The 22,941-nt window shown below is 48.1% G+C and overlaps 7 protein-coding genes across 7 annotated transcripts; 4 read left to right on the top strand and 3 right to left on the bottom strand.

Moving 5' to 3' along the window:
- Window positions 1–153: 153 nt before the first annotated feature.
- On the top strand, window positions 154–1,690 carry VTN77DRAFT_7971 (uncharacterized protein; the record flags this gene model as incomplete). Its single annotated transcript, XM_069424417.1, has 3 exons — window positions 154–161; window positions 461–1,566; window positions 1,620–1,690. The coding sequence occupies 3 exons, from the start codon at window positions 154–156 to the stop codon at window positions 1,688–1,690; spliced, it is 1,185 nt and encodes a 394-aa protein (XP_069274965.1).
- A 3,655-nt stretch (window positions 1,691–5,345) lies between these two features.
- On the bottom strand, window positions 5,346–7,253 carry VTN77DRAFT_7970 (uncharacterized protein; the record flags this gene model as incomplete). The annotated part of the gene is made up of 1 exon (XM_069424416.1): window positions 5,346–7,253. One exon carries the CDS (start codon window positions 7,251–7,253, stop codon window positions 5,346–5,348), a length of 1,908 nt encoding a protein of 635 aa, XP_069274964.1.
- A 660-nt stretch (window positions 7,254–7,913) lies between these two features.
- On the top strand, window positions 7,914–9,728 carry VTN77DRAFT_7969 (uncharacterized protein; the record flags this gene model as incomplete). The annotated part of the gene is made up of 5 exons (XM_069424414.1): window positions 7,914–7,985; window positions 8,041–8,243; window positions 8,333–8,771; window positions 8,826–9,361; window positions 9,467–9,728. The coding sequence occupies 5 exons, from the start codon at window positions 7,914–7,916 to the stop codon at window positions 9,726–9,728; spliced, it is 1,512 nt and encodes a 503-aa protein (XP_069274963.1).
- A 1,018-nt stretch (window positions 9,729–10,746) lies between these two features.
- Window positions 10,747–13,797, top strand: VTN77DRAFT_7968 (uncharacterized protein; the record flags this gene model as incomplete). The annotated part of the gene is made up of 1 exon (XM_069424413.1): window positions 10,747–13,797. One exon carries the CDS (start codon window positions 10,747–10,749, stop codon window positions 13,795–13,797), a length of 3,051 nt encoding a protein of 1,016 aa, XP_069274962.1.
- Window positions 13,798–14,685: 888 nt separating this feature from the next.
- On the bottom strand, window positions 14,686–15,627 carry VTN77DRAFT_7967 (uncharacterized protein; the record flags this gene model as incomplete). Its single annotated transcript, XM_069424412.1, has 1 exon — window positions 14,686–15,627. One exon carries the CDS (start codon window positions 15,625–15,627, stop codon window positions 14,686–14,688), a length of 942 nt encoding a protein of 313 aa, XP_069274961.1.
- Window positions 15,628–17,359: 1,732 nt separating this feature from the next.
- On the bottom strand, window positions 17,360–17,863 carry VTN77DRAFT_7966 (uncharacterized protein; the record flags this gene model as incomplete). Its single annotated transcript, XM_069424411.1, has 2 exons — window positions 17,360–17,535; window positions 17,587–17,863. The coding sequence occupies 2 exons, from the start codon at window positions 17,861–17,863 to the stop codon at window positions 17,360–17,362; spliced, it is 453 nt and encodes a 150-aa protein (XP_069274960.1).
- A 3,233-nt stretch (window positions 17,864–21,096) lies between these two features.
- VTN77DRAFT_7965 (uncharacterized protein) lies at window positions 21,097–22,842 on the top strand (the record flags this gene model as incomplete). The annotated part of the gene is made up of 2 exons (XM_069424410.1): window positions 21,097–21,117; window positions 21,193–22,842. 2 exons carry the CDS (start codon window positions 21,097–21,099, stop codon window positions 22,840–22,842), a joined length of 1,671 nt encoding a protein of 556 aa, XP_069274959.1.
- Between the last annotated feature and the right edge of the window lie 99 nt (window positions 22,843–22,941).

The following is a 22,941-nucleotide window of genomic DNA, read 5'->3' as shown; positions in this document are numbered from 1 at the left end:
TCTATCCTTCCGCTGTCACTGTCAGTCAGTGATCTTGATTATCCTGACTGCCAAGTCTCAGGTATAAATACCCCCCTTCTACCCACAACAACCGCTCTTTCCTCTTTCCTTCTTCTTCCCCAAGAACTCTCCCACCACCAGCCTCTCACATCCATGTACCGGTATGTGGCCCTATACCAAAGGCATACCTCTTTTTATGTCTTGCTGTCGTGTCCCAAGTGTCGTACGCCTACGGAGGTTACCTGCTGGTGCCTGCTGGTGCCTGCCGGACAGTTGCCTGCTCAAATGAGTCAGGGGACTTCTTTGCCATCTTCCTGTTCAGCTTTTCCCTCTTCTCAGCGCGTGTTCTCTTCTGTTCTAATCTCCTCAGCTTGTTTACTTGAATCTCACATCTGCCTACCAAATTTAACCTTCATATCTCACTGACCACGTCCACACATACTGAACCTCATTATCACAGAACTCGAACGGGATCTCGCGACCCATCACAGTCTCATCCAATGGCGACGTCAACTGCAAGACGCGTACCCCTCCCCAAACTGAAGGCTGACCTGGAACATGCCATTGCAGCCCGTGGAGCAACTTATCACCACATTTGTGCTGTGATCTTCTTTTTTGAAGACGATGATACTGGTGCCGAGGATGATGCCCATGCCCTGGAGCATTGCTTCCAGGACGTGTTCGGTATCATCGACATCTCACTGATCAAGCTGCTTGCGACCGATGATGTTCCAGGTTTCACCATCTCGAAGACTCTCGGTGACGTATGCTCCAAGCTCAATGCACCGCACTACGACTTCCCGTCTCTCCTCATCGTCGCGTATATTGGACATGGAGATGTTGATCGAACCACGAGACTTCTCAAGCTCCAATCTTCTATGAGCGGAAAGCAAACCATCCAGTGGGGATTCTTACACCAACGTTTTTTTGAGAACGATCCACTTGTCACCAACATGGGTACCTGGGGTATTCTCGATTGCTGCTACGCAGGGAGTGCTACCCGGGGCCAGTTTCCTCGAACGTCCCAGCTTCTCGCTGCCTGTGGTCGGAAGCAAACTGCGCGCTCCAGAGCAGGTGGCTTTGTGACCTTCACACAGCGGTTGGTACGAGCTGCGCATGGACTATGCCGGAACAACAAGCCGTTCGCGACTGTTGAGGAGCTATTTGGTGAGATCCAAAGAGAGAAGCCTCCTACCGCTCCGAATGCGGTCTTCAAGTGTCTTGGAGGTGTCACGCCGATTGCCTTGCCTTTTAAAGGCAATCAATCAGGTAGTCGGCCACATCCTAACATCTCTCAACTAACCCTCGGAGTATCAACCGTTAAGCCTCAGAATGTCCTTGTCGAGCTCTCGATAACTGGCGGAACAACCAAGCAAGTGTTCGACGAATTCCGAGACCTGATGCTGGGGTTACCGCGTCAGTTCCGTGTCACAATTGTCGACGCGTATGAATCGAATTCTGTTCTCTTCCTACTCCGTATGAGTTGGGAGACATACGCGAGGCTCTTATCCACCATCGATCTGAAATACATTGGATCTATTACTGGACCGTCGCTGATGCAGACCAGTAAGTACACATCCTTGTCGAGAAAACTAGCCGAAAATTCTAACTCTTAGTAGCTCTCAATCCTCCGCTTGTTCTTTCTGCTGGTGAGAACATGCCAAGAGACATAACCGGAAAAAGTGCGTGAAGTTGACTCTTACAGCCCAACTTCGCATCTCGGAAAGTCAGCTAGAGGATTCGGAAGGGCTACTGCCTCATTATTTGCATTCCTGTTACCGCTGTCTGTCATCTCTATCCACACCAGTCATCATCAGCAAGGAAAAGTGCATTCCTCGCTAGTACCAAGTATGTGTACTTCCACCATCCAGTTCATGTATGTCATTCAGCAGAGAATTTGTTTTCGGACAATCTTCTTTCAGAATTTCCATTGGCTTTGCTTTGTCTCGGTATCTCATGGCCCAAAATCAGATCTGATAGTCGCTGTGGTTATGCACATATGTATTCTCAGAATAAACAATATTGAATTGGAATCAGAATCACCCTCCAGTATTGGTTGTTATGTATAGATATGTTCTCATCTAGGACAGTCTGAAGATTGGTGGCTGTCCCTGCAGCTCCGACCTTCAGGTCATGTTCTGTATTCATGTTTGTCGCAGCTGGGGCTTGACATTAGCCTACAGTTGACAGACACGCATATGAATTCGATATTGATTCCATATCCATACGTTATCATAATAAGATGAGACCTCAGGAAAATCAGACAATCTCAGACACACATTCTGCCAGGATTGAGAGAGAAATTAAATACATTTATTGCTGCCGCAGGAATCCATCATATAATATGCTGAATGCAAGTATGATAGTGAAGTGGAGTAATCAATTTAATGATTTCAAAGATTATATAGATAAGGTAAATTAGTTATACTTATAGGAAAGATATACCTATCCTCTCTTCTATTATATAGAGTCTTTTTCAAAATCTATTTCTCTATTTTATATACGCTGGTTTTTGCCTCAGAGAACCCCATTCCACTACAGGTCATAAAGTAACCATTTAGGTGAAATGTTAACACTGAAAACAGCACATAGGAGAGGAAGGGGGGTATAATGCAATATTGCGAGTTCCAGTAGTTGAGAGGGCACCAGGGAAGCCAAGATGGATTGATGTCCCTCACATTTTTAAGGGATGTATTCGCTTCTGCTTCTTTGCTGGCAGAATTTTGCTTCTCATATTGGCAACAAGATCTTCAAACTTGACGGACTCATCCTGCTAGCTCTATTGTAAGGCAATCTTGCAAGCGAGCTTTGCTATAAAGGATCTTCTAGGACCAGAGACAAGCACATGAAGGCCTCTCCTCCCCAGCAGCAAGCACCTCCACAGCGCAAGTATTCACAGTCTGAAATGCCCTTGTAGCAAGATAGTTGTAACAGCAATCCAAAGATACGAATGAAGATCAACTGCAGCATGCTTAGGGAGACCGCCATACTGTTTGACCAATCCAAACATGTAATTTACTGCACTAATCGATTCTCCTAGTCTCCCTTCAAAATAAGATCACCATTTGGGCCTTTGCGGCCATGGCCTGCATAATGGATGAAAACAATGCTTTGCCCATGCTTGAACTGCTAAATAAAGGAGAGCTTTCAATTTGTTGTCAATAGTCCACCCAGGTAATCTGTCTTCTCTGGAATCTCGAACTCCTCAGCAGGGGGGAATCCAAAGGTACAGAGTATCGACTGAAAGTAATTGCAAGCAGTCATGGTTTCAGTATTATCATCCCCCCCCAGTGAATGTGAATGCCAAATGCATTGGTGTAAGTTGTGAAATACTGTATAATGGCAGTTATGCTGGCCTGCTCAAATTGATTCTTTATAACCTTTTCTATAGTTGATCAACACATCAGGCATCTATAAGAGCAGTAGGACACTCCTTGACCAGTAGTTTGGTTTCAAAAAAAAAAAGAACTTGCTGTCGAGTATTACTGCACGTAATTACTGTGATGTACATAGTATCTATGATAGAGTAGCCAGCATTTATTTTGTATTGTCATCAGTCCACAGGCAGATATATGTACCTCCTGTTCCAGCCACATGCTACCCTAACCAGTATTCATGGATAGCCACAAAACCAGTGGGTCTCTTAAGGCCAGAAGGGATGAGGCTGTGCAGATACTGATACTATGCGCTTTGGACCGACTTAGATCTGGCCCCATAACGTTTGGAAGAAGTCTGTCACCAATCAAACCACAAAGAAATTTATCCCTAATTCTTTTCCTATAAACTTGCTGGTCTAACTTCCAGTATCCTATTTATTGCCAATAAATATTGACACTTGGCTCAACCAATTATCTGCCACTTCTTAGTCCGAGGCTTCTAAGTTTCCAAAAGCACCATCCTCCATGCCGACGAGCCCACCACACTGGGAGGATGAATTGGTGGAGTACAAAGAGAGTCTCATCTTCAGGAGCGGGCCTTACTTTTGCTTTCTGTTCACTCCAAATTGCCAAATTTCACAAGTTCCAAGTAGCTACACCTGTGCCGGATTAATTCAAATATCATCTACTCTGTACTCCGTATTCATTCTGTAGATAATTACACATTTAAAAAGATTTTCATTTGCATCTAGGAGTATAATAACCAGCATATCCTTAGGGCAGCAACAAAGTGGATATGCAACTACCTATGAACAAATAAGAGGCACATAATTGTTGCTTTGAAGTGCAAGCAACACGGCCAATGGGGAACTACAGTATAGAAAATGTGAGATTAGTCCACATGAGCTGAACCACGAAGGGTGAGCCGATGCAGTACTAATCACCCTAGTCGCGCGACGGTGGCGCAGAGATCACCATACTCACCCGCCCCTCACCCGATCGCGCGAGCTCAAGGCGGCGCTGCTCACCTACCAGAACCAGAAGGGCAGTCGACAGGGTGCTCGTAGATTTTTGCTCGGTAGGTTAGGTACCTTGGTAGTCTATATATATTTCCCTATTCAGTTATAGTGGGTTCAGCGTTCATCAGCATAGTCTTGCACTTTACAACGGCACAACCCGCTTTGAGAAGATGACGACAACTGTATTATACGGTCTGTACGGTCCTCGACGGGCCTTAGTGAATGATATATGTGTATGTATATGCTCATTTCATTGAGGCATCAATGCAATAGATGTATGAATGTATGTACACCGAAAAAAAAAGAGGAAAGAAAAAACGAAAAAACTCCGCACTTGCTCTCCCCAATTTTGAACAGTAACGCCATGCAACGCAATGCAATGCAGACGAAAGAAAAAGAAAAAAAAGCTGGCAGAGACCAAGACCAAAGATCAAATATCAACGTCAAGAATGAACAAACATAGGAAAGAATAAAAAGAAAAAGGAAATGAAAGGGAAAAAAAAAGAAAGCATATACACCCTAAATGCTAGTCTAGGCATGTAATGAAAATGAAATGGAAATGAAATGAAAATGAAAATCCCAGTCCCAGTACAGGGGTACCGACGACCAACGCCATCCATCCATGGACCATAGTCACCAGACCAGACCAGCGCCAGGCTAAAATAAATGAATAAATGAATTGAAATGGAAATGAAAATGAAATGAGGCAAAGCAGAACAGAAGAAGAAAAGAGCAATTGCAAACCAAACTTATGGACCCATCCCAAAGGACGAAAAACAAAGGACGAAAAACAAGGGACGAAAAACGATGAAAAAATCGGGAAGAGGGTATCTAGGTAGGTAGACACTCAAAAACGCTCATAAAAACGATTCCAGCTTCTAGCTTGCAACTCTCTCTATGTGGTACGAATCAGGTTCATAAGATTCATACCACGCAGATAGTCATCTCTCTAAAACCGTCTAATGGATGCACCGATGTCTCTGTCTCTGTCTCTTCGATCGCCTACATCAGGCTCGCTTCGTGTGTCAGAGTGGTGCAGCCCCGGGATCCGTTTGCTGCCTCTCATCGGCGTCACACCGAGATCGCCAGAACGGACTTCACTCGCGCTCGCAGACCGCTTCATCATACTCCGCGCTCGACCTCTGCGCTCTCGGATCTGGGCCAGTGCCTCTTCCCGAGTGAGGGGAGTGCCCGGTATGATGTCAGCGGGATTTCGGCTCTGGTTGTCTTCAGGGAGTAGTGGAACGGTCTTCACGCTATGATGCTCCACGACGTGAGGTCCTTCCTCTGTCGGCGAAATGAGTGCTTCTTCCGAGGAATTGACTCCAACGTGAGCGCTGTCAACCGCAACTTGAGCAGGAGCGTCATATATCGTTGATGGAGGTTGGATCGGCTCTTCCGCCTGCATCTCAGACTGAGCTTGAAAGTCTTGGAAATCGATTCCTTCCAAATCATTCTGTGGTGACGCTGAATGTCGGAGTCTTGGCGGAGGCGCGTCTGGTTCTGGGGCTTCCGGAAGAACCAAAGGCTCCTCGTGGAGTTGGGACTGCATACCGCGTTGCGGAGATGGGACGGAGCGAAACGTCCCTGTCGTCGGGGAGAAAGTTATGAGTGGCTCTTCCTCTTCCGGCGCGCTCATGCCCTTGTCAAATTCGTTTCCGCTTCTTTCTCTCGGCGTAGGCGGGGAGTGACTGGACGTGAACGTGCTCTCCGAAACGGCAGGCTGCTCGCGCTGTTGCTCTTTGCACAGGTTGTCCCATTCCTTATCGTGGACATATCGAACCCCTTGACTTTCGGCGACTCGGCATGAACATCGTTTGAACTGGCATTCCATCTTCAGAAAATGAACCATGTCTTCCGCCTTCTGCCTCAAGCGTCGTTCCCACTTGATTTCAGTTTTGAGGTCTTCGATCAAATCTCTTTCGGACTCCACGGTTTCGGGGTCTTGGTTCTCCTTGTTCGAGGCACGGCGCGACAATCTAATCTTTTTCGAAGGCGTCTCGTCATCGCGAGCGCCAGAATCCACTCCAGAACCCGATCCTTCCACAAGCTCAGACTCATCGGCACTTCTCTTTGGCCTTCGTGGTGTAGGAGTCGTCGTGGCATTGTCACCCCGTTCGATCGGCAATTTCCCGGCGCTGTCCTCATGCATCTCCTTCGCGCGAGCCTCGAGGGCATCAGAGCGATCATCCGCTTGCTTATCCGCTTGCAAAGATTGCAGCTGATCCTTCAGCGACTGAAGCTCCTCGGTGAGCCCAGCAAGTGCGTAGGCGCGTTCAAATGCTTCCTGCTTGGCCTTCTCCTTTGCCTCTCTTTCTGACTGGACTTCCTCCTTCAGAGCCTTGACCTCCCGCTTAGAAATCTTCAATTCTTCCTGAATCTTAACCAGGGTGGAACTTGCGCGGAAGGCTTCCTTTCGCGCTTTCCTCACTTCCTTCTCAAAAAGCGATCGCTCGTGAGCCTGGCGCTCTTTCGTAGCTTGGAGTTCCTCAAGCAAAGACTCCAGTCTTTCGCTTATTCGTCTTTCTCTGGACTGTGCTTCGGCCAGTTGCGCATTAGCCCTGGCAAGTGCTGATTCGGCTTCTTCGCGGCCCAGAATGGCTCGTTGAAGGGCAGCAGAATTTGAAGAAGAAGAAGCAGCAGAAGTAGAAGTAGAAGGTTGTTGCGTTGGCGCTGGGCTGCCCGCCTGCGACAAGCCGTTGATGAAAGCGATCTTAGCCTGCACATCTGACTGCTTTTGCAAAAGATCAGCAGGCATTGACGGTGAGCTCGGCTTTTGCTGGTTCATGCGTTCGGGCGAAGCAGGGAGGAGAGGCGTCTTGGAGGGTGACAGCGGCTTGACGGTTGGGGATTCCATGGCTAGTGTTGTTCTGTTCTTGGCAGATGGGTTCAGATGCTTCGCGAGCCAGTCATGACAAAAGCGAATCGACGCAAGAATCTCTCCGGTTGATGGTTATCGGTGGTCGTATGTTCTTCAGCGGTCGGTTGACGTTTGCTGGTGGAATAACAATAATAATATAACCAAATGTTGAAAGTTTCGCCGAGTGTCCGAGCTGGCCTAGAGTTGTTAGGTTGGCGATGTTTATCTCTTAGCGCGCTGTTTGCCGTTGCCCTGAGCAACCACGCTGCCCGACCCCGATTCGGCAAAGCGCGTCAACAAGGGTCCCGCAGACCACATATCATGTGACATCACATGTTCTGTTCTAAAAAAGGTCAAAGGTGGATTGGGTATGGTCATCTGCGCCCACAGTCCGACTTCGGTATCATCACTCAAACTATCTATGCTGTACTAAGTTCGACTTCCAATTTTGTCATATCAAATCTTACACTCAGGGTTGAACAAATTATTTGTGCGGACTTGTGCATACGTACATACATACATACATACATACACCCCACTTGAAAATCGGGCATCAAATCGGACACACCTAAATCCACAAAACCGTACTATCGATTCAAACAGATCATGATATAGGGTCATCTGCGAACTCCATTAATTAGGTGCATCTCATCGAAAATGCATGAAATAATTACCCTGCAGCTTGGACAGCGAAGCAACTATCTTGCCACCCATTTCTGGAATCTTCAGGTGGTCATCAACATGTCAGCTACATGAAGAAAGTTGTGATCTAACTTTTCGATAGGAATCATACTTTACATATAACGAGGAAGAAGAATCCCCAATAGATCATGATGTCCACTTTCGTCCCGGGATTGGAGTGGATGGAACAGAAACGTTTACACCGAGGACAATAATCTATGATCTGAAAGGCGGGTTTGGCACTCTCCGTAAATACAACGCATTATATGAGTTACAGGAGCAAGAAGGTCTTCCACAAGCATTATGGTGAGTCTGCATTGCGTGACACTCCGTAGCTTCTTCACTGCCAGAGGTTCCGGCCCTCTTATAGACACAAGAACTGAACTTGGTACCAGGGATGGCAATGAAGTTGTGCAAAAGCAGCCAGAAATACCCCAGAATGAATATCAGAAGTGTCTGGATGCGGGCCTACCCCCGCCTCCTCTCACCGCTGAAACAGTTCGCTACTGGTCTGATTTTAACCGTGTTTTCTATCACCCACGTTCAATAATCCAGCTTAATGAATACGAGCTCAATTCTTCTTTGATGCCATTTGAAGATTGGTTTATCGGGGAAGAGTTGTTCAGAGATCTGGACAAGGAGCATGACTTGTTGGATCGAGACGTTAGACCATTCGCTGAGGAATGTGACCAACTCCGTGCACTCCAAATTTTCACCGGATCAGATGATGCTTGGGGTGGCTTTGCCGCTAGATATGTTGACAGGCTAAGGGACGAATATAGCAAGACTGGTATATGGGTATGGGCTATTGAAGATGGGGCGAGACTGCAGCGGGTAAGTGGTGAGGCGACATTTCAGACAAGATATAGCGGCTAAGGTGTCACACAGCACAAGAAAATTCTCAAGACTTCTAATTCTGCAAGGACTCTTTATTCGGTATCCCCACAGTCGACACTATATTGTCCCATAGTTGACCTTCCACGGCATCTTCCGAATTATCTGTCTATTGATGTTGGATCCGAATGGTACACCTCAGCTTTGATTGCATCTGCGGTTGAGACTGTAACCTTACCAACTCGTCTTCGGCCATATCGTGACTTCGAGGCTTCGTTAGCAGGCCAAAGTGGGGGGACTCAGAAGATCTTTGAACTTCACTCTACCATCGTCACTGAGCAGTCTCAGGCTCCAGAAAAGCGTGCACCATGGGCCACGGCAAAGGTGGACAAGCCGAAAACAGAGACGGAAGCGAAAACTGACTTCGATATAAATCTTACTTATGACGATGTGGCTCCAAAAGACTTGACTGTATTTAGCCAAATTCAGATCCTGCGTGGTCGAAAGCCGGATGATGAACAGCCTCCTGCGGAGGATCTGGGACTTCTCCGTAGAAAGCGCCTCTATGATTCGGAACCGATGGTTGAAAGGTATGTAATCCTCGGCATTGCGTTAGCTCTTAATCTTCAGGCAAAGTTGCTTGATATCCTGTTTATCATTTGAAGAGAGACTAAAGCTGATTGTTCCCGTCATAGGTATTATACGACCTTACGGTTCCCAATACTCGACAGCTACCCGCGCGATTTACTCCCCTGTTCGAATGCGGAGACTGGGGTTGAAATCCACGCGGCTCTTTCAACTACTACGCGAATCGGGGATAAACTGAAAGATCTGCAGACAATCGCTGGAAGGACAGTTGGAGTGGATGAAAGAGAGACATTGACCAACGGTTTGGCAGAGATTCGCGAATCCTATGAGAAGGGATGGATAAGTGACTCTGACTTCTATGACGACTGAGTACGTTGATATGACCGATTCTGTTGCAGATATATAGAATCATGACAAAACTAATTAATCAATGACATGCACCTTGGTACGTAGCCGGGAACATTGTGCAATGACGTATCCCCGAACAGGCCAAGTTTGGCAGCCAACACTCACAAAGCGTAAAGAGAATAGATGCTCGCATTCAGCACTGCTTCTACTGAGTCCTTGCGCCGCCCCGCAGCCTTAGCCTTCGATTTCGGGACTCAAGACGCTGGTACATTGATAGCTCATGGGAAGTAGTCGCTCCGATCCGGTTCGTCGATGAAAGCGTCACGAATTCAATGAATTTCAGCCTGGAGTTGTTCACAGGCACATCAAGACTTGTTCTTGTCTGTGTGGTTATATGGTGCTTCATAAATCCGCTGAGCTTAGTATGTATACAATGAGACAAAGTGAATGAGTAAAATGAATTGGAGTAGCGAGTGATCAATTCGAGCAAATGAAGCAATAGTAGTGTTTGACTGTTGATGGGCGGGCGCAAACAGGACAAACCTGATAAGCTTATCCGCGTTCTGCAAACATACCGAGATAGGGCTGTTTGCATCACTCCGCCGGGCGGAGGACGATCGCAGAATGCTGATGCCAAAGTGTCCTCTCCCGATAAGGCGCCTTCTTCCCGCCCAGACAGTAATTTGGCGTGCCATCAGCGGTCGTTCGCTTCCACGTGGCCAGTTTGATGATCTCTGGCGCCGGATGGCTTATATTCTATAGAATTCGTTGTTTCCTTTCCCTTTCGCATCTCACGCCGTCTTTTATCGTTGCTAGTTGAGCCCCATTTAATCCCGCCTCTCACCGCATTCGAAGCGGTTGCCGTGGCCTTGGACGGCAGATTGACCGTCTTGGCTCAACGACCTCGCAGCTCTGACCTAGTGGGTTGCTTTTTCTCCTGTCATCCCTGCGAGAACTGCCGTGAGGTAATGCTGCCAAATTTTAGTGGAGCCAGGAGCCGTACTGATAATATATTTTGCAACAGAACGCTACACACACGATGGCTCCGCACGGCCGGCGAAAACAGTCCTCATGGCTGACGTCTTCCCCGTTTCTCACCCTCTTTCTCATACCATTCCTTCTCTTCCTCCTCTGCTTTCCCGCACCTGCCTCCGCAGCCGGCTCTGCCGTTCTAGGCATCGACCTGGGTACTGAGTATCTGAAGGCCGCACTAGTGAAACCCGGTATTCCACTCGAGATTGTCCTCACGAAAGATTCAAAACGCAAGGAGTCTGCTGCTGTGGCATTTAAGCCTGCTCGAGAGAGCAATGCCCCCTTTCCGGAACGATTCTACGGCGGTGACGCCTTGGCCCTCGCTGCAAGGTACCCAGACGATGTGTATGCGAATCTCAAGGTCCTGCTAGGTATTCCCTTCAATGGAGGAGAAGAGGAGATGGTCAAGCTGTACAGGAGCCGGTATCCCGCTATACAGCTTGAACGCGCACCTGGTGAACGAGACACTGTCGGGCTACGGAGCCGGAAACTGGGTGAAGCAGAGGGGAAGGATGCGTTCCTGGTTGAAGAACTCCTCGCCATGCAGCTGAAACAGATAAAGGCAAACGCGGAGGCCTTCGCTGGCAAGGGGTCAACGATTCGAGATGCGGTCATTACTTACCCCTCGTACTACACTGCGGAAGAGAAACGTAGTGTCGAATTGGCAGCGGAGTTGGCGGGCTTGAATGTTGAGGCTTTAATCAGCGATGGTTTAGCTGTGGGATTGAATTACGCTACTAGCCGGACATTCCCCAGCGTCTCGGAAGGCCAGAAGCCAGAGTATCACCTCGTCTACGACATGGGAGCAGGATCGACGACAGCTACGGTCCTGCGGTTCCAGAGCCGGACCGTCAAGGATGTCGGACGATTCAACAAGACCATTCAGGAAGTTCAGGTTCTGGGCACTGGCTGGGACAGGACTCTCGGCGGAGACGCCCTGAATCAGCTCATTGTTGACGACATGGTTGCCAAGTTCCTCCAGGAGAAGAAATTAAAGGAGGGCACCACCGCGGCCGACATCAAGTCGCATGGGAAGACCATGGCAAAACTATGGAAGGAGGCCGAGAGGGTCCGACAAATCCTGAGCGCGAATTCGGAAACGGGAAGCACATTTGAAGGTCTTTTCGAGGACGATGTGAACTTCAAGTACAAGATCACTCGCGCAGAATTCGAGAAGCTAGCTCAGGAGCATGCCGGTCGTGTTCAGCAGCCGTTGGAAGACGCATTGGCCGCAGCGGGATTGAACCTGGCCGATCTCGAGTCCGTGATTCTGCACGGCGGAGCTATCAGAACCCCTTTCGTACAAAAGAAACTGGAGGAGGTTTGTGGAGGGTCTAGCAAGCTCAGAACTAGTGTCAACTCCGATGAAGCAGCCGTTTTTGGAGCAGCTTTCAAAGGCGCTGCTCTCAGCCCCAGTTTTAGAGTTAAGGACATCCGAGCAGCTGATGCGGCCAACTACGCAATCAAGGTGAAGTGGACATCGGATAGCAAAGAAAGACAGCAAAAGCTCTTCACCCCTACCTCTCAGATTGGCGCGGAGAAGCAGGTGACTGTGAAGAATCTGGATGACTTTGAGTTCAGTTTCTATCAGCAGATCCCCAAGGGTGATGAGTTGGTCGACGCACCAGTTCTTCGCGTTGAGACCCAAAATCTGACGGCGTCTGTGGCCAAATTGAAAGACAAATTTGGATGCACGCCCGCAAATATCACAACCAAATTTTCTATCCGGCTTAGTCCCGTTGATGGGTTGCCGGAGGTCCTCAGTGGTGTTGCCAGTTGTGAGGTTGACGAGGCTAAGGGCAGTATCGTGGATGATGTCAAAGGTTTCTTTGGTCTGGGATCGAAAAAGGATGACCAAAAGGTCCTGAAAGCAGAGGATGAAGAACCGACCGAATCCATTACTTTGCAGGAAGAGCCATCGTCGACTTCGACCTCGTCGTCGACAGAGACATCTTCTACCAGCAGCGCGAAGGAGACGAAGAAAGCGGAGCCGAAAACAAAATTGGAAACTATCTCTATTAGCATCAGCTCGACTCCACTGGGAACACCAGCCCTATCGCCTTCCGAGCTCAGCCGGATTCAAGACCGTCTGGCTGCCTTTGATGCCTCGGACCGTGAGCGTATTTTGCGGGAAGAAGCGCTCAACGAACTGGAAGCATACATCTACCGCGGCCGGGACTTGGTGGAGGATGAGGAGTTCCTCAGAGCCCTCAAGAAGGACCAGGTTGCGGTCCTGAAGGAGAGGCTAGAAGCCGCGAGTGAATGGCTCTATGGAGACGGCGTGGATGCTAAGACCAAAGATTTCCAAGAGAAGCTGGCATCTCTGAAGGAAATTGTTGAACCGGCCGTGAGAAGGAAGAAGGAGAATTCTCTACGGGGGTCCAAGATAACGCTTCTGGAAGAGAAGCTCAAAGAAGCCAAAGATATCGCAAACGTCGTGGAGCAGCAGATTAAGAGCGATGAGGAGGCCTTCTCATCCTTGTTATCTGCGGCCAGCCAGTCTTCGACGACTACGGAGTCGAGCAGCGAGACTAGCACCACAACCTCTTCTCCCGCGGAATCGTCGACTGACGCGCTCGCCGATCTTGAGGAAGACCCTTACTCAACCTCAGACTCTACCACGACATCAACTACTACCACCACCAGCACGACCTCTCTCCCCTCCAAACCGGCCACCCCAACCTACTCCATCTATACCCCAGCAGACCTCGCCTCTCTCAAGCGGGTCTACGAATCGGTCAACACATGGTTCGAGACCCAGCGCGCGTTGCAGGACCAGCTGACCGACTCCGACGACCCGGCCTTGACAGTGGCCGATATGGACAGCCGCCTGCGCGAGCTGGAGCGTGCCGTGGGCCGGGTCTACGAGAAGATGGCCAAGTTCTTTGAAACGGCCAATTCGTCATCGAAGAAAGAAGGTGATGGACAGAAGAAGGTAACTCAAAAGAGCGAAAAGAAGACATCATCTACTTCTACGGAGAAGGCCAAGACTAAGTCCACTACTTCTTCCTCCTTTTCTTCTTCCGCTTCTTCTTCTTCTAGGAAGGATGAGTTGTAATAAACAAATAAAGTCTTGTGTAGAAACCAAAAGACGAAACAAACTAATACATTATATCAGACAATATCATTAAAAAAAAACTTTTTTGTTTCTCCATTCTTGCCCTCATTTCATTTTTCACGAATGAAGTTGGCTCTGGTTCTGGTTCTGTGTTGGAATAACATGTATGTACATACTGTAATGTTACTTTTATGTCACTTGGCCTAGAACAAAGGAAATAGAGTAGCGATTAAAGTTTTTTAAAAAAAATAAGAAAAGAAAAGAAAAGAAAAGGGTCCCTCTCTTTTCTCTAATGGTAAATTTTCATTCTGTGTTTCTAATGGTGATATCAACTTTCATTCTGAAGGATTATTCTGAAGGATAAAAGAGGGGAAAACGAAGGGAGCGGAAGGAGGGAAAGAGAAACGCATACGTATATCAAATACGTTCACAGGTACACACCTACATACATACGGTGCAGACATACAAGACGGGTATTATATTATATTATCATATTATATTTCTTTGGTAGAAAAATAAAAGACAGATACAGAGAAAGAAAATTAATAAAAAAAAAGATAAGGGTAAGGATCAACGCCATGCCACGCCCACAATATTAATCAACCCCTTTCTCACTGGCCAGCAGTGGTTGTTGTAAGCAAAGTAAAGCCTAGGCTAGCTAGTCCTGTGAACTATTCCCGAATCACATCCTTGTGCTTAACTTAACCATCCCATGAATCAAATCCATCCATCGCCAGACCGAATGCTCATAATATAACCGAACCGATTTCCCGAGAAAAAATAGAATAGAATATAGATAGTGAAGAACGCAGCTAAAAGCGCTGCGAGAATAGAGTAAAAAAGATGTGATAGTCGAAAAGGATGACAACCGTGATCGCGGATAGGCTATCAGCCTGCCATCTCCACCTCAACCCCACCATCCCACGTGTAGTCTGCGTCGACCTCCTCTCGCCGTCGTAGAAAAGAAGCTTCCTCAAAGTCGTCCATGTCAACGTCATTCCTGACTGAAACAGGATCCTTGTTCTCTTGTCCAGGGGACCTCTTCAAATGGCTCTGGAAGGAGGAGAACTGTCGTCTCTGTTGTCCGAGTTTGGGTGACAGGATGGTCCGCTGCGACCTCGAAGGCGCAGTTGGCGAGGTTTCTGTGACAGGATTCAAACGAAGCGGGTCTTGCCAGATCCCTCCTGCTGTAAGAGATCCTCGACAGAAGGCTGACGAATGAATCTCTGTTGTCAATCTATTATCTCCATTCTCGTCGACATCTTCGACATCGGAGTCGTAGGAGCGTTTATTAGAGTTGGCAGAAAAGACCGACGACGCATGGGACTCTTGAGTGCTTGATGGCACTGAAGACATATCGCTGTCATGTGACATTTGCATGCGTCTGTCTCGATATTCTTCTGCAGGGCGAGGAAATGTCTGGACCGCGAAGTTGCCGATCTTGTGTATGCCGCAGAAGGGTTCGAGTTCGGCATAGCACGTCCGAGTTTGAGTGTATACTGCGCCTGGGGTTTCTGAGTTGACAGCATTCGAGACGGTGTATTCAGTCAGTTTCTTCTGCTCAGTCTTGTAGCCTTCCGGAACAGACTTTCGGATTCGCATGCCGACCGTCAGGAGCGAGGCCTGGACCTTGGCCGGCAGAACGGGAGTCGGGGTATGGGTAGGCGAGGAGTAATTAGTGTAAGAGAGACCTGCATTCTGCTGGTCATCGCCGTCTGACGCAACAGACCCTGCAGAAGCAAAGAAATTTGTGATCGGGGGTTGAAAGCGCCGCTTCTTCGAAAGCGGGTTATGGGGCGCAGGTTGGATGGAGGAGGTGGATGAGGCCATAGCGACGGACCAGTAAGGTGGCAGGTTTTGGTTCAGATAGGCGTTTCCACAATTGATCCCGTATCGATAAGCAGCATTGACTGAACTGAAGACAAGTACAGGACGTCAGGCACGTAAAAGGCGAGGGAGGTGAGAGGATGGGGGGCTGGGGTTGGGGCGAGCGAGGACAAAAGAGGAGGCTGGTCCGCGCGCAGTGACGCGACGACGCGGGGTGGAAAGTGATGAACGCGTGACGGCGGCGCCGCGGCGGTCAAGCTAATTAACCTCATTCGGGTCAAGGATCCGGAATTCCGGATTGAGAAGTACTTAGGGTTTAGGGCTAGGCATCGTTGATCAAAGAGGAATGATTAAACAGTTGACTACGGAGACATTAGCACAGGTTCGTCCAATTTTATTCTCTTGGCTCTGGATTTGCTTCTAATAAGCTCTAGTAACTTCAGTTCTCAACAGCATTAGTAAAGCTAATTATGAATTTTCCTCTCCAGAATCACTTCCATACCCTGATATACTATTTCAATTATGGGACGAAGACACTTTGCAAATGAAAGAAGCAGCCTTGGAAGAACAAGCACCTCTTGCGGAAGTTGTCGATTCAAGTAACCTAAAATTATCAAACATGCCCAATGTTATTTTGACTGACTCGGGACGAGATATAGGCTGTTCACTATCAGTTGGACATAGTATCCTTTGCGATAGTGGCGACCACCCAAGGAATTCTGGTAGCAACCTTGCTATCCACTGTGATTATAGCAATCTAGGAGATATAGGTCTCAGGGAGACAGATCAGAATTGCAAAGAGGACCATTCTAGATGCACTCGGACAGGAAATCGCAATGACCACTTTATTAATGGTTGCCACTGCAAACATCTTGATACTGAAAAGTGCCAGGGGATTGGCAGGATGGTACAGGACCAAAAGCCCACACATCAAAAACTGTTCTCCATGATGTCTGGATGGGCTGCAGATGTTGGATTACCAGTATACTGTATGGAGTTTACTGAGAGCCCTGTTCGAAAATCCGCAAAGGTCGGAAGCCCTTTAACAGGGAAAGTCTTGCTGCTCTGGGAGCAGCAACAGAAGCTCACCAAGACTCATTCCTCTAAATGTAATATCAATGCACCTAGAGGTCCTCGAATGAGAGCCAGAGCCAGAGCCAAGGCAAGGTCGCAACCAACTCGTGATTTAGTGACGAGTAGACCTTTGTCTCACAGAGCCCAGGTGTACTTAAAAGTGGAAGATGATCTCTTAAGGAAACTGGTAGGGCAGAGGCTTACGTAGGAGGAAGTTGAGACGGAATTCAGGAAGTATTTCCCAGGCAGAGACTTAAGATCTTTGCAAATGCACTGGTCGACTAAGCTGAAGTTTACTGTCCCGTCGCCTTCGACGTGGAGTTCAAAGCGCAAAAGGTCTTTCCCAGCTTAATTCTGACATTAGCCGGGTCTATTTGGGTCATTTTCCGTTTATTTTACACGGGGGTTGCCTTGCTAAATGGAAGGCTGTCGCCTAGTAAGGAATTTGAGGTGTTTTGTATTGCCAGTGGATTGTGATATTGTAGCAAGTACTAGCAGGAGTTGTCACTAATATGGTTTGCTTTAATTAAGATGATGCGCCACTCATTGCCACTCATTGCCATTTGCTTGTATTTCTTTTCTGTGGATGTCGTATTTCGCTCTCTTTCGGCACCATCACTGGCTGAGTACCGTCGAAGCCTACGTTAGAATGACCTTAAGATCACTCCATCTCCAGCCACCTTCCCCTCAGAAGCCCCTGAGAATCTCCATGATGAAAAAGAATGCCATTTTCGCACCAAGCTAGTCGAAGCCATGTTTTTGCATCGTTTATCTGCTCATGGGAGGAAAAGAAACCGCGCAGCTCATGTAAGATGCAGTCAATCCACCAGCGACTGCCTGTTGTTGGATCAGTCAATGCTTCTATGTATTACTGAGAGAATCACTAACCATTTCCATCTATGAGCTGATACCTTGTCGACCCAGATCTAACTAGTTTATCCAGCCAATCTCCAACAACACTACCCTCTCGCACATCAAGGGGCCAGCTCTTTGCCACACCTTCGAGCTCACCATTATCAAGCACACACGGACCCTCACTACACACTGTCACAGTACAACCCATGGGATCAATCTGCCTCAAATCGATTATCGATGTGGCCACATCTCCTGTCCTCAGCACTAAAACCCATGTATTGGGCTCAACAGTGGCGGGTGCTGGAGGCATAGCAAGATAAGAAGCGATAACGCGCGTGGATCTGATATGAGAGACATTTCAAGCAGGTTGGAAAATTAGGCTCAATGCAAACCAATGTTTTGTAGCAAGCAAGTCAGTAAGCACATACATGCGACCATGAGTGATCTGCTGAGTTGACCCCGATATCGAGAGTCACATAAACCACTATTACCAGAAAACTGATGGTGCAACCCGAGGAATGATAATTCTCAGATGCAGCTACTATAGTTTCTAGAATTTACTCTGCTTCTAATGATGGTAGCGCTTAACACAGTGTACTAGAAATGCAAGGGGTTAGGTGTGACTGTTCACGTGCTGTATACAGCACCACACCAAGCCAATTATGAATTACGAGTTACCCAGCATTGCGCTGTGCGCTCTGCTCTGAAATAACGAAAATAAAGGATTCCAGGTGGTTGATGGCTAATATAACTATATTTTGTTTTGGTAGATGTAAGGTGATTGAGTAATTGAGAATAGTTGGTAGAGTTCGCGCAGACCGACTTTAAATGTTAGGATATGACATGTATCTGGATTGGCTCGGTGTCCCACTCCTCATCGAGAACTTGTTCCCAATGGCATGGTCTTCGTCCACTCTTTAGAACATGTTCTCGGAGCCACTGCATGGTTTCGGCTGTCGCACTAGGCACCGCCCATTTCATCAAGAAACCTCATGAGCCAGACACAGGACCAAGGAACTTAAGGCATCCAGATGCTCCTAAATTGAACTCCGTACCCTCTTCAAGTCCTGAGAAGCACCAATGGTCACCGGTGAAGTACAGGGCCTTTGGCAGGTGAGCTTCCCTGTTTATTATCATGGCTGTCTCTAGCAATATGAGCTCATCCTTATCTCTTTGATGTCCCTTGTCCTTATGTTGCATGTAAAGCCTCGAACACTTGCCTCCGGAGCGGCAACTGCACAACAGATTCTTGCAGCCAAAAGGGCCCGACATGTTTTTCATGATAAGGTTTCGCTCAGTCACAGTGGCAACCATACAGGAATTGTGATAGTATCTAACAGAAGCCCCGACCATCGGGAAGAGGTATGGGGGAAGATGGCAATCCACGGCCTATGCAGTGTCGGAAACCAAAAGGCATAGAGGCAAAGGTTTGAATCTGTCCTGGTGTCAAGTAAAGCTTAAAGCGACTCAGCCACTGCACGCCCAAAGCTTTCCTGTAAGTCTGAACGATTAATGTAGAGATGCTCAAAGGCACAAATGTTGCGGTCATTTAGTGCTTTGAAATATAAATCCTGAGCTTCTAGGGGGTCCCATTTCATGCTAATCAATATGAGGTAGTTCTTCATCATGGGAGATCCGAGTATTCTAGCTAATCGTTTTCTTCTTGCGTTGCCTGAACATGCACTGACCTCAGCAGCCAGTCTATCGGCCATAATGCACGGATTCTGCTTTGCGGGTTTGTTATACCACGAAACCATCAAATGGTCTTTTAGAGTGGAGCCCTCCTGTATTTTCCATTATTCCTGATAACCTGAGGACAGACCCCAGCCACTGAGCTGTATAGTAAAATGTTTGTAAGTCATATTCCTTCACACGTCTCTTAGTGCCTGGGATATTTAGACGGTTCAGATCCATTCATCTATCGTGTCCATTAATGCGTATCCAGCGCACAATATTTGTTAACAGATAACCCCAAAAAAGCACCTATTAGCAACCGCTATTCAGAACTGTCTGCTGGGAAGCCCAGAGCGCTATTAAGATCAGTTTCGTCCTTTGTCCAATGGACGAAGAGCTCATCATTTTGCAGCTCAGGATCATTGGGGTTCCATTCCCACAGGATGATCCATCCTCGACCAACATTATATCTCAGCACAGCATCAATCAAAGCTTCTTGTTGAAATGTGCTCTGGTTCGGAAATTTTGATAGTATGGCCCAAACAGGTCCCCACATACAGTTGAATTTGCAAATTATCGTTGAGATATAGAGTGGGCTGTCACTGTATGGCTCAGTTATATCTTTGAGTGGGCAAGAAGAAACCTAAGTAGGTGTTAGACTGTTCACACAAAGTAGCGTGTTTAACTCACATTCTATCAATAGCATCAGTGATTCCTGCTACAATTTCATCCTGTAGTTCCGGATTCTGTGATACAAATGATGGTAGCCTTGCTAAATGACCCTTTAAATATTGCTCTACATCTTCCATACTTGCACGAATCTCTAGGGAAGGCTTTCCTTCAAACTTTGTCATAATCTCCGGGATGAATCTTGAAGTTGCCAAAAAAAAAAATTTAGGCTATATTGAGCCTGAAGGCCAAAGATCTCAGACAGAAGTTTGTTTCGCAATCAATCAGAGATCTGGCATTCATCCAATGCGTCAATCACAATGAAGACTTTTGAAAATAGGCTGGTAACTGAATGTAGGGCTTTTGATAACTCATCATGTGACAGGCGCATTCCCTTGTTCCTGTGCTTCAACAGACTTGCTAGTAAGTCCCAGATGGTTTGTTCAAGATGCTGTCAGAAATTGCAGTAGACATATGCAATGCCAATACCAGGGTCATTACTAAACTTCTGTTCTAGATGATCAATGATAATTGATATAAGTGTTGTTTTGCCTGCTCCTGCAATCCCTGCACATAATAGTGTCTGTTGCTTGCTATTCAGCCACTATTAGAATTTGCTTGTTTCCAGCAGCCATTGCCCAGTCCCTGCTTGTCACCGATTAAGATAATCACTTTGTTGTGCTGCATAGTTGATTGGAGTGAGCCAGTTGAGAATCTGCTCTCGCCTTGCGTCATCCTGGTATTGATTCACTTAATCAACCCCGTCTTTAGTGAGAATATCGACCTCTTTATTACCATGGCTGACATGATTATTCCACATTAGCATCTATTCCCTATCCGAAAACAGTTAATAGGAGGAGGGGTGAGTGCGCAATAGACAGGGTGAGAATTACCCGCAGTAATGCGACGGTCGCGCGATTTCACCCACACCCCTTGGACTAATACACATTTACCCTCCATTGATACCTAAAAATCAGGTGACTGTCAGCTAGCACTAGTGGTCGACATAATCTTGGAATCACCATGTACATATATGTAGGTATTTTGCCAGTAGAAGAGTTTACAATTGATTGACCAACCTCTTCTCCTTCTTTATTGAACGCCTCTTCACATCACTTCTCCTGGAGAGTCACAACCGGTCTGAGAAAAAAACTATGGCATGAACTTGAATCTCACTTGCAGGCTATCTGTATAACAGGCATGTCCCTCCCCAAGCTTGCTGTAGGTACTCTGAACATGTTCCCCAACACATAAGCTCAGCTTCGCCCAGTGCAACAAAACTGACGCCCTGCACAGTCGTCGCCAGCGCTCGATTCCCTTGTCGGCGGCTACTTCTTCCTCAGCCAGGCAGCGTGGCACTGCCGCCCAGGCTTTCTTCGATGCTCACGAACGCCCAACCGCGTCTTTTCCTCCTCCCTTCCCTGCCATAACCAGCAGCAGCCAGCACAGCAGGGAAGCCATGCCGCAGACCCTGTCCCACCCCACTCGCGCTCACGGAATCCGCTCCCGCACCCACAGCCCAAGGTACATGGCGGGAGCAGCAAGATTTCGCAGAGCCAGCACACACAGTCGGCCACCAGCTCCTCGGCCTCAACCGACAGTCCAAGTCCAAGTCTCCCACCCGGCTGGGAAGATGACCCTAATTCCAACATCACGACCTTCTCTCAAATTCCCTACCGCTTCTCCGGCTACAGCCCGTGTATCAAAATCAATGAAGACTTCGAGGAAGCCCTTCGACAGATCGTCGGGCAGTTTCGGGCGCCCATCCTGTACGCCTTTGCTTATGGGAGTGGCGTCCTTGGGCAGAAAAACACCAGCGGCGAAGGAGGGGCCAGTCCGGACTTGAGCCCGCACCCAGATCCCCCGAAAGCAGTAGAGGAATGGCAGAAGAGCGGCGCGAAAATGATCGACTTCATCTTTGGCGTCAGCCATACGCAGCGGTGGCATTACCTGAACCTAGCCCAACATCCGAGCCACTATAGCGGCTTGCGATACCTCCCCTACTCCAGTGCCGCTATAAGCTGCATACAGGACTTCCTAGGCGCCGGCGTCTATTTCAACCCTTACGTCACTGTCAACGGTACGATGATAAAGTACGGCGTCGTCAACTTGGACACCCTTGCCGCCGATCTGAGCGAATGGCGGACACTCTACCTGGCCGGCCGTCTGCAGAAACCCGTCAAGATCTTGCGGGACGACCCGCGTGTGCGCCTCGCGAATCAAGTGAACTTAGTTTCTGCCCTGCGCTTAGCACTGCTTATGTTACCTGAGCGCTTCACTGAACGGCAGCTTTACGAGCGCATCGCTGGACTGTCCTATATAGGCGACCCTCGGATGAATTCCTTTCTCTCTGGCGAAAACCCTAACAAGGTCTCCAACATTGTCAGGGGACAATTGCCAAGTTTCAGACAGCTGTATGCAACTCTGATGAACAACCTGCCGAATCTGGACTTTAACGAGTCGTACACGCAGCACGACATCGACTGGGGGAGCGAGGACGGCTTGAGTTTGCAGCAGGACATGGATCCCGTGAAGCGCGGGGATATGGTCCAGCGCCTGCCTAGCGCGTTCAGGAGGAAGCTCTACTACCAGTACAAGGAGAAGTTTGGCATTCCTAGCGCCGTGTTCGACTCCGTTCTCGAGGCGGCGGCGGCGGCGGGCAAGGACTTGTATGATGGCTTCAAGCTCGGGGAGGCAGGCGAGTTCGAGCAGCGCATTGCCATGCAGGAAGACCTACCTGCCGTGATAGGTAAGTGTGTCCGGGCTACAGTGGCGTGGCCGAGTACGATGGAGGTCGTAAAAGGCGTTTTCACATCGGGCGTGAGGAGAAGTTGGAGGTATTTTACGGACAAGAGAAAACGGAGTCGGGAGAAGGGGCCCAGTGCCGCGCCTAAGGCGGATAATGGGAAGGGGGAGAAGAGGGCGCAGGACATGGATCGAGAGTGAAATAATTCGGCCCGGCTGCTCAAGTTTGCGGTCTCCAACCCCAATGTTGCCTATATATAAAATTCAACGGCCTGGCCCGCCACCAAAGCATTGAATGGC

This window comes from Rasamsonia byssochlamydoides (genome assembly GCF_041956645.1).
Source record: "Rasamsonia byssochlamydoides strain NRRL 3658 unplaced genomic scaffold VTN77scaffold_67, whole genome shotgun sequence".
Lineage (NCBI taxonomy): Eukaryota > Fungi > Ascomycota > Eurotiomycetes > Eurotiales > Trichocomaceae > Rasamsonia > Rasamsonia byssochlamydoides.
Note: the sequence above shows the minus strand (reverse complement) of the source record. Positions and strands in the feature narration are given on the sequence as shown.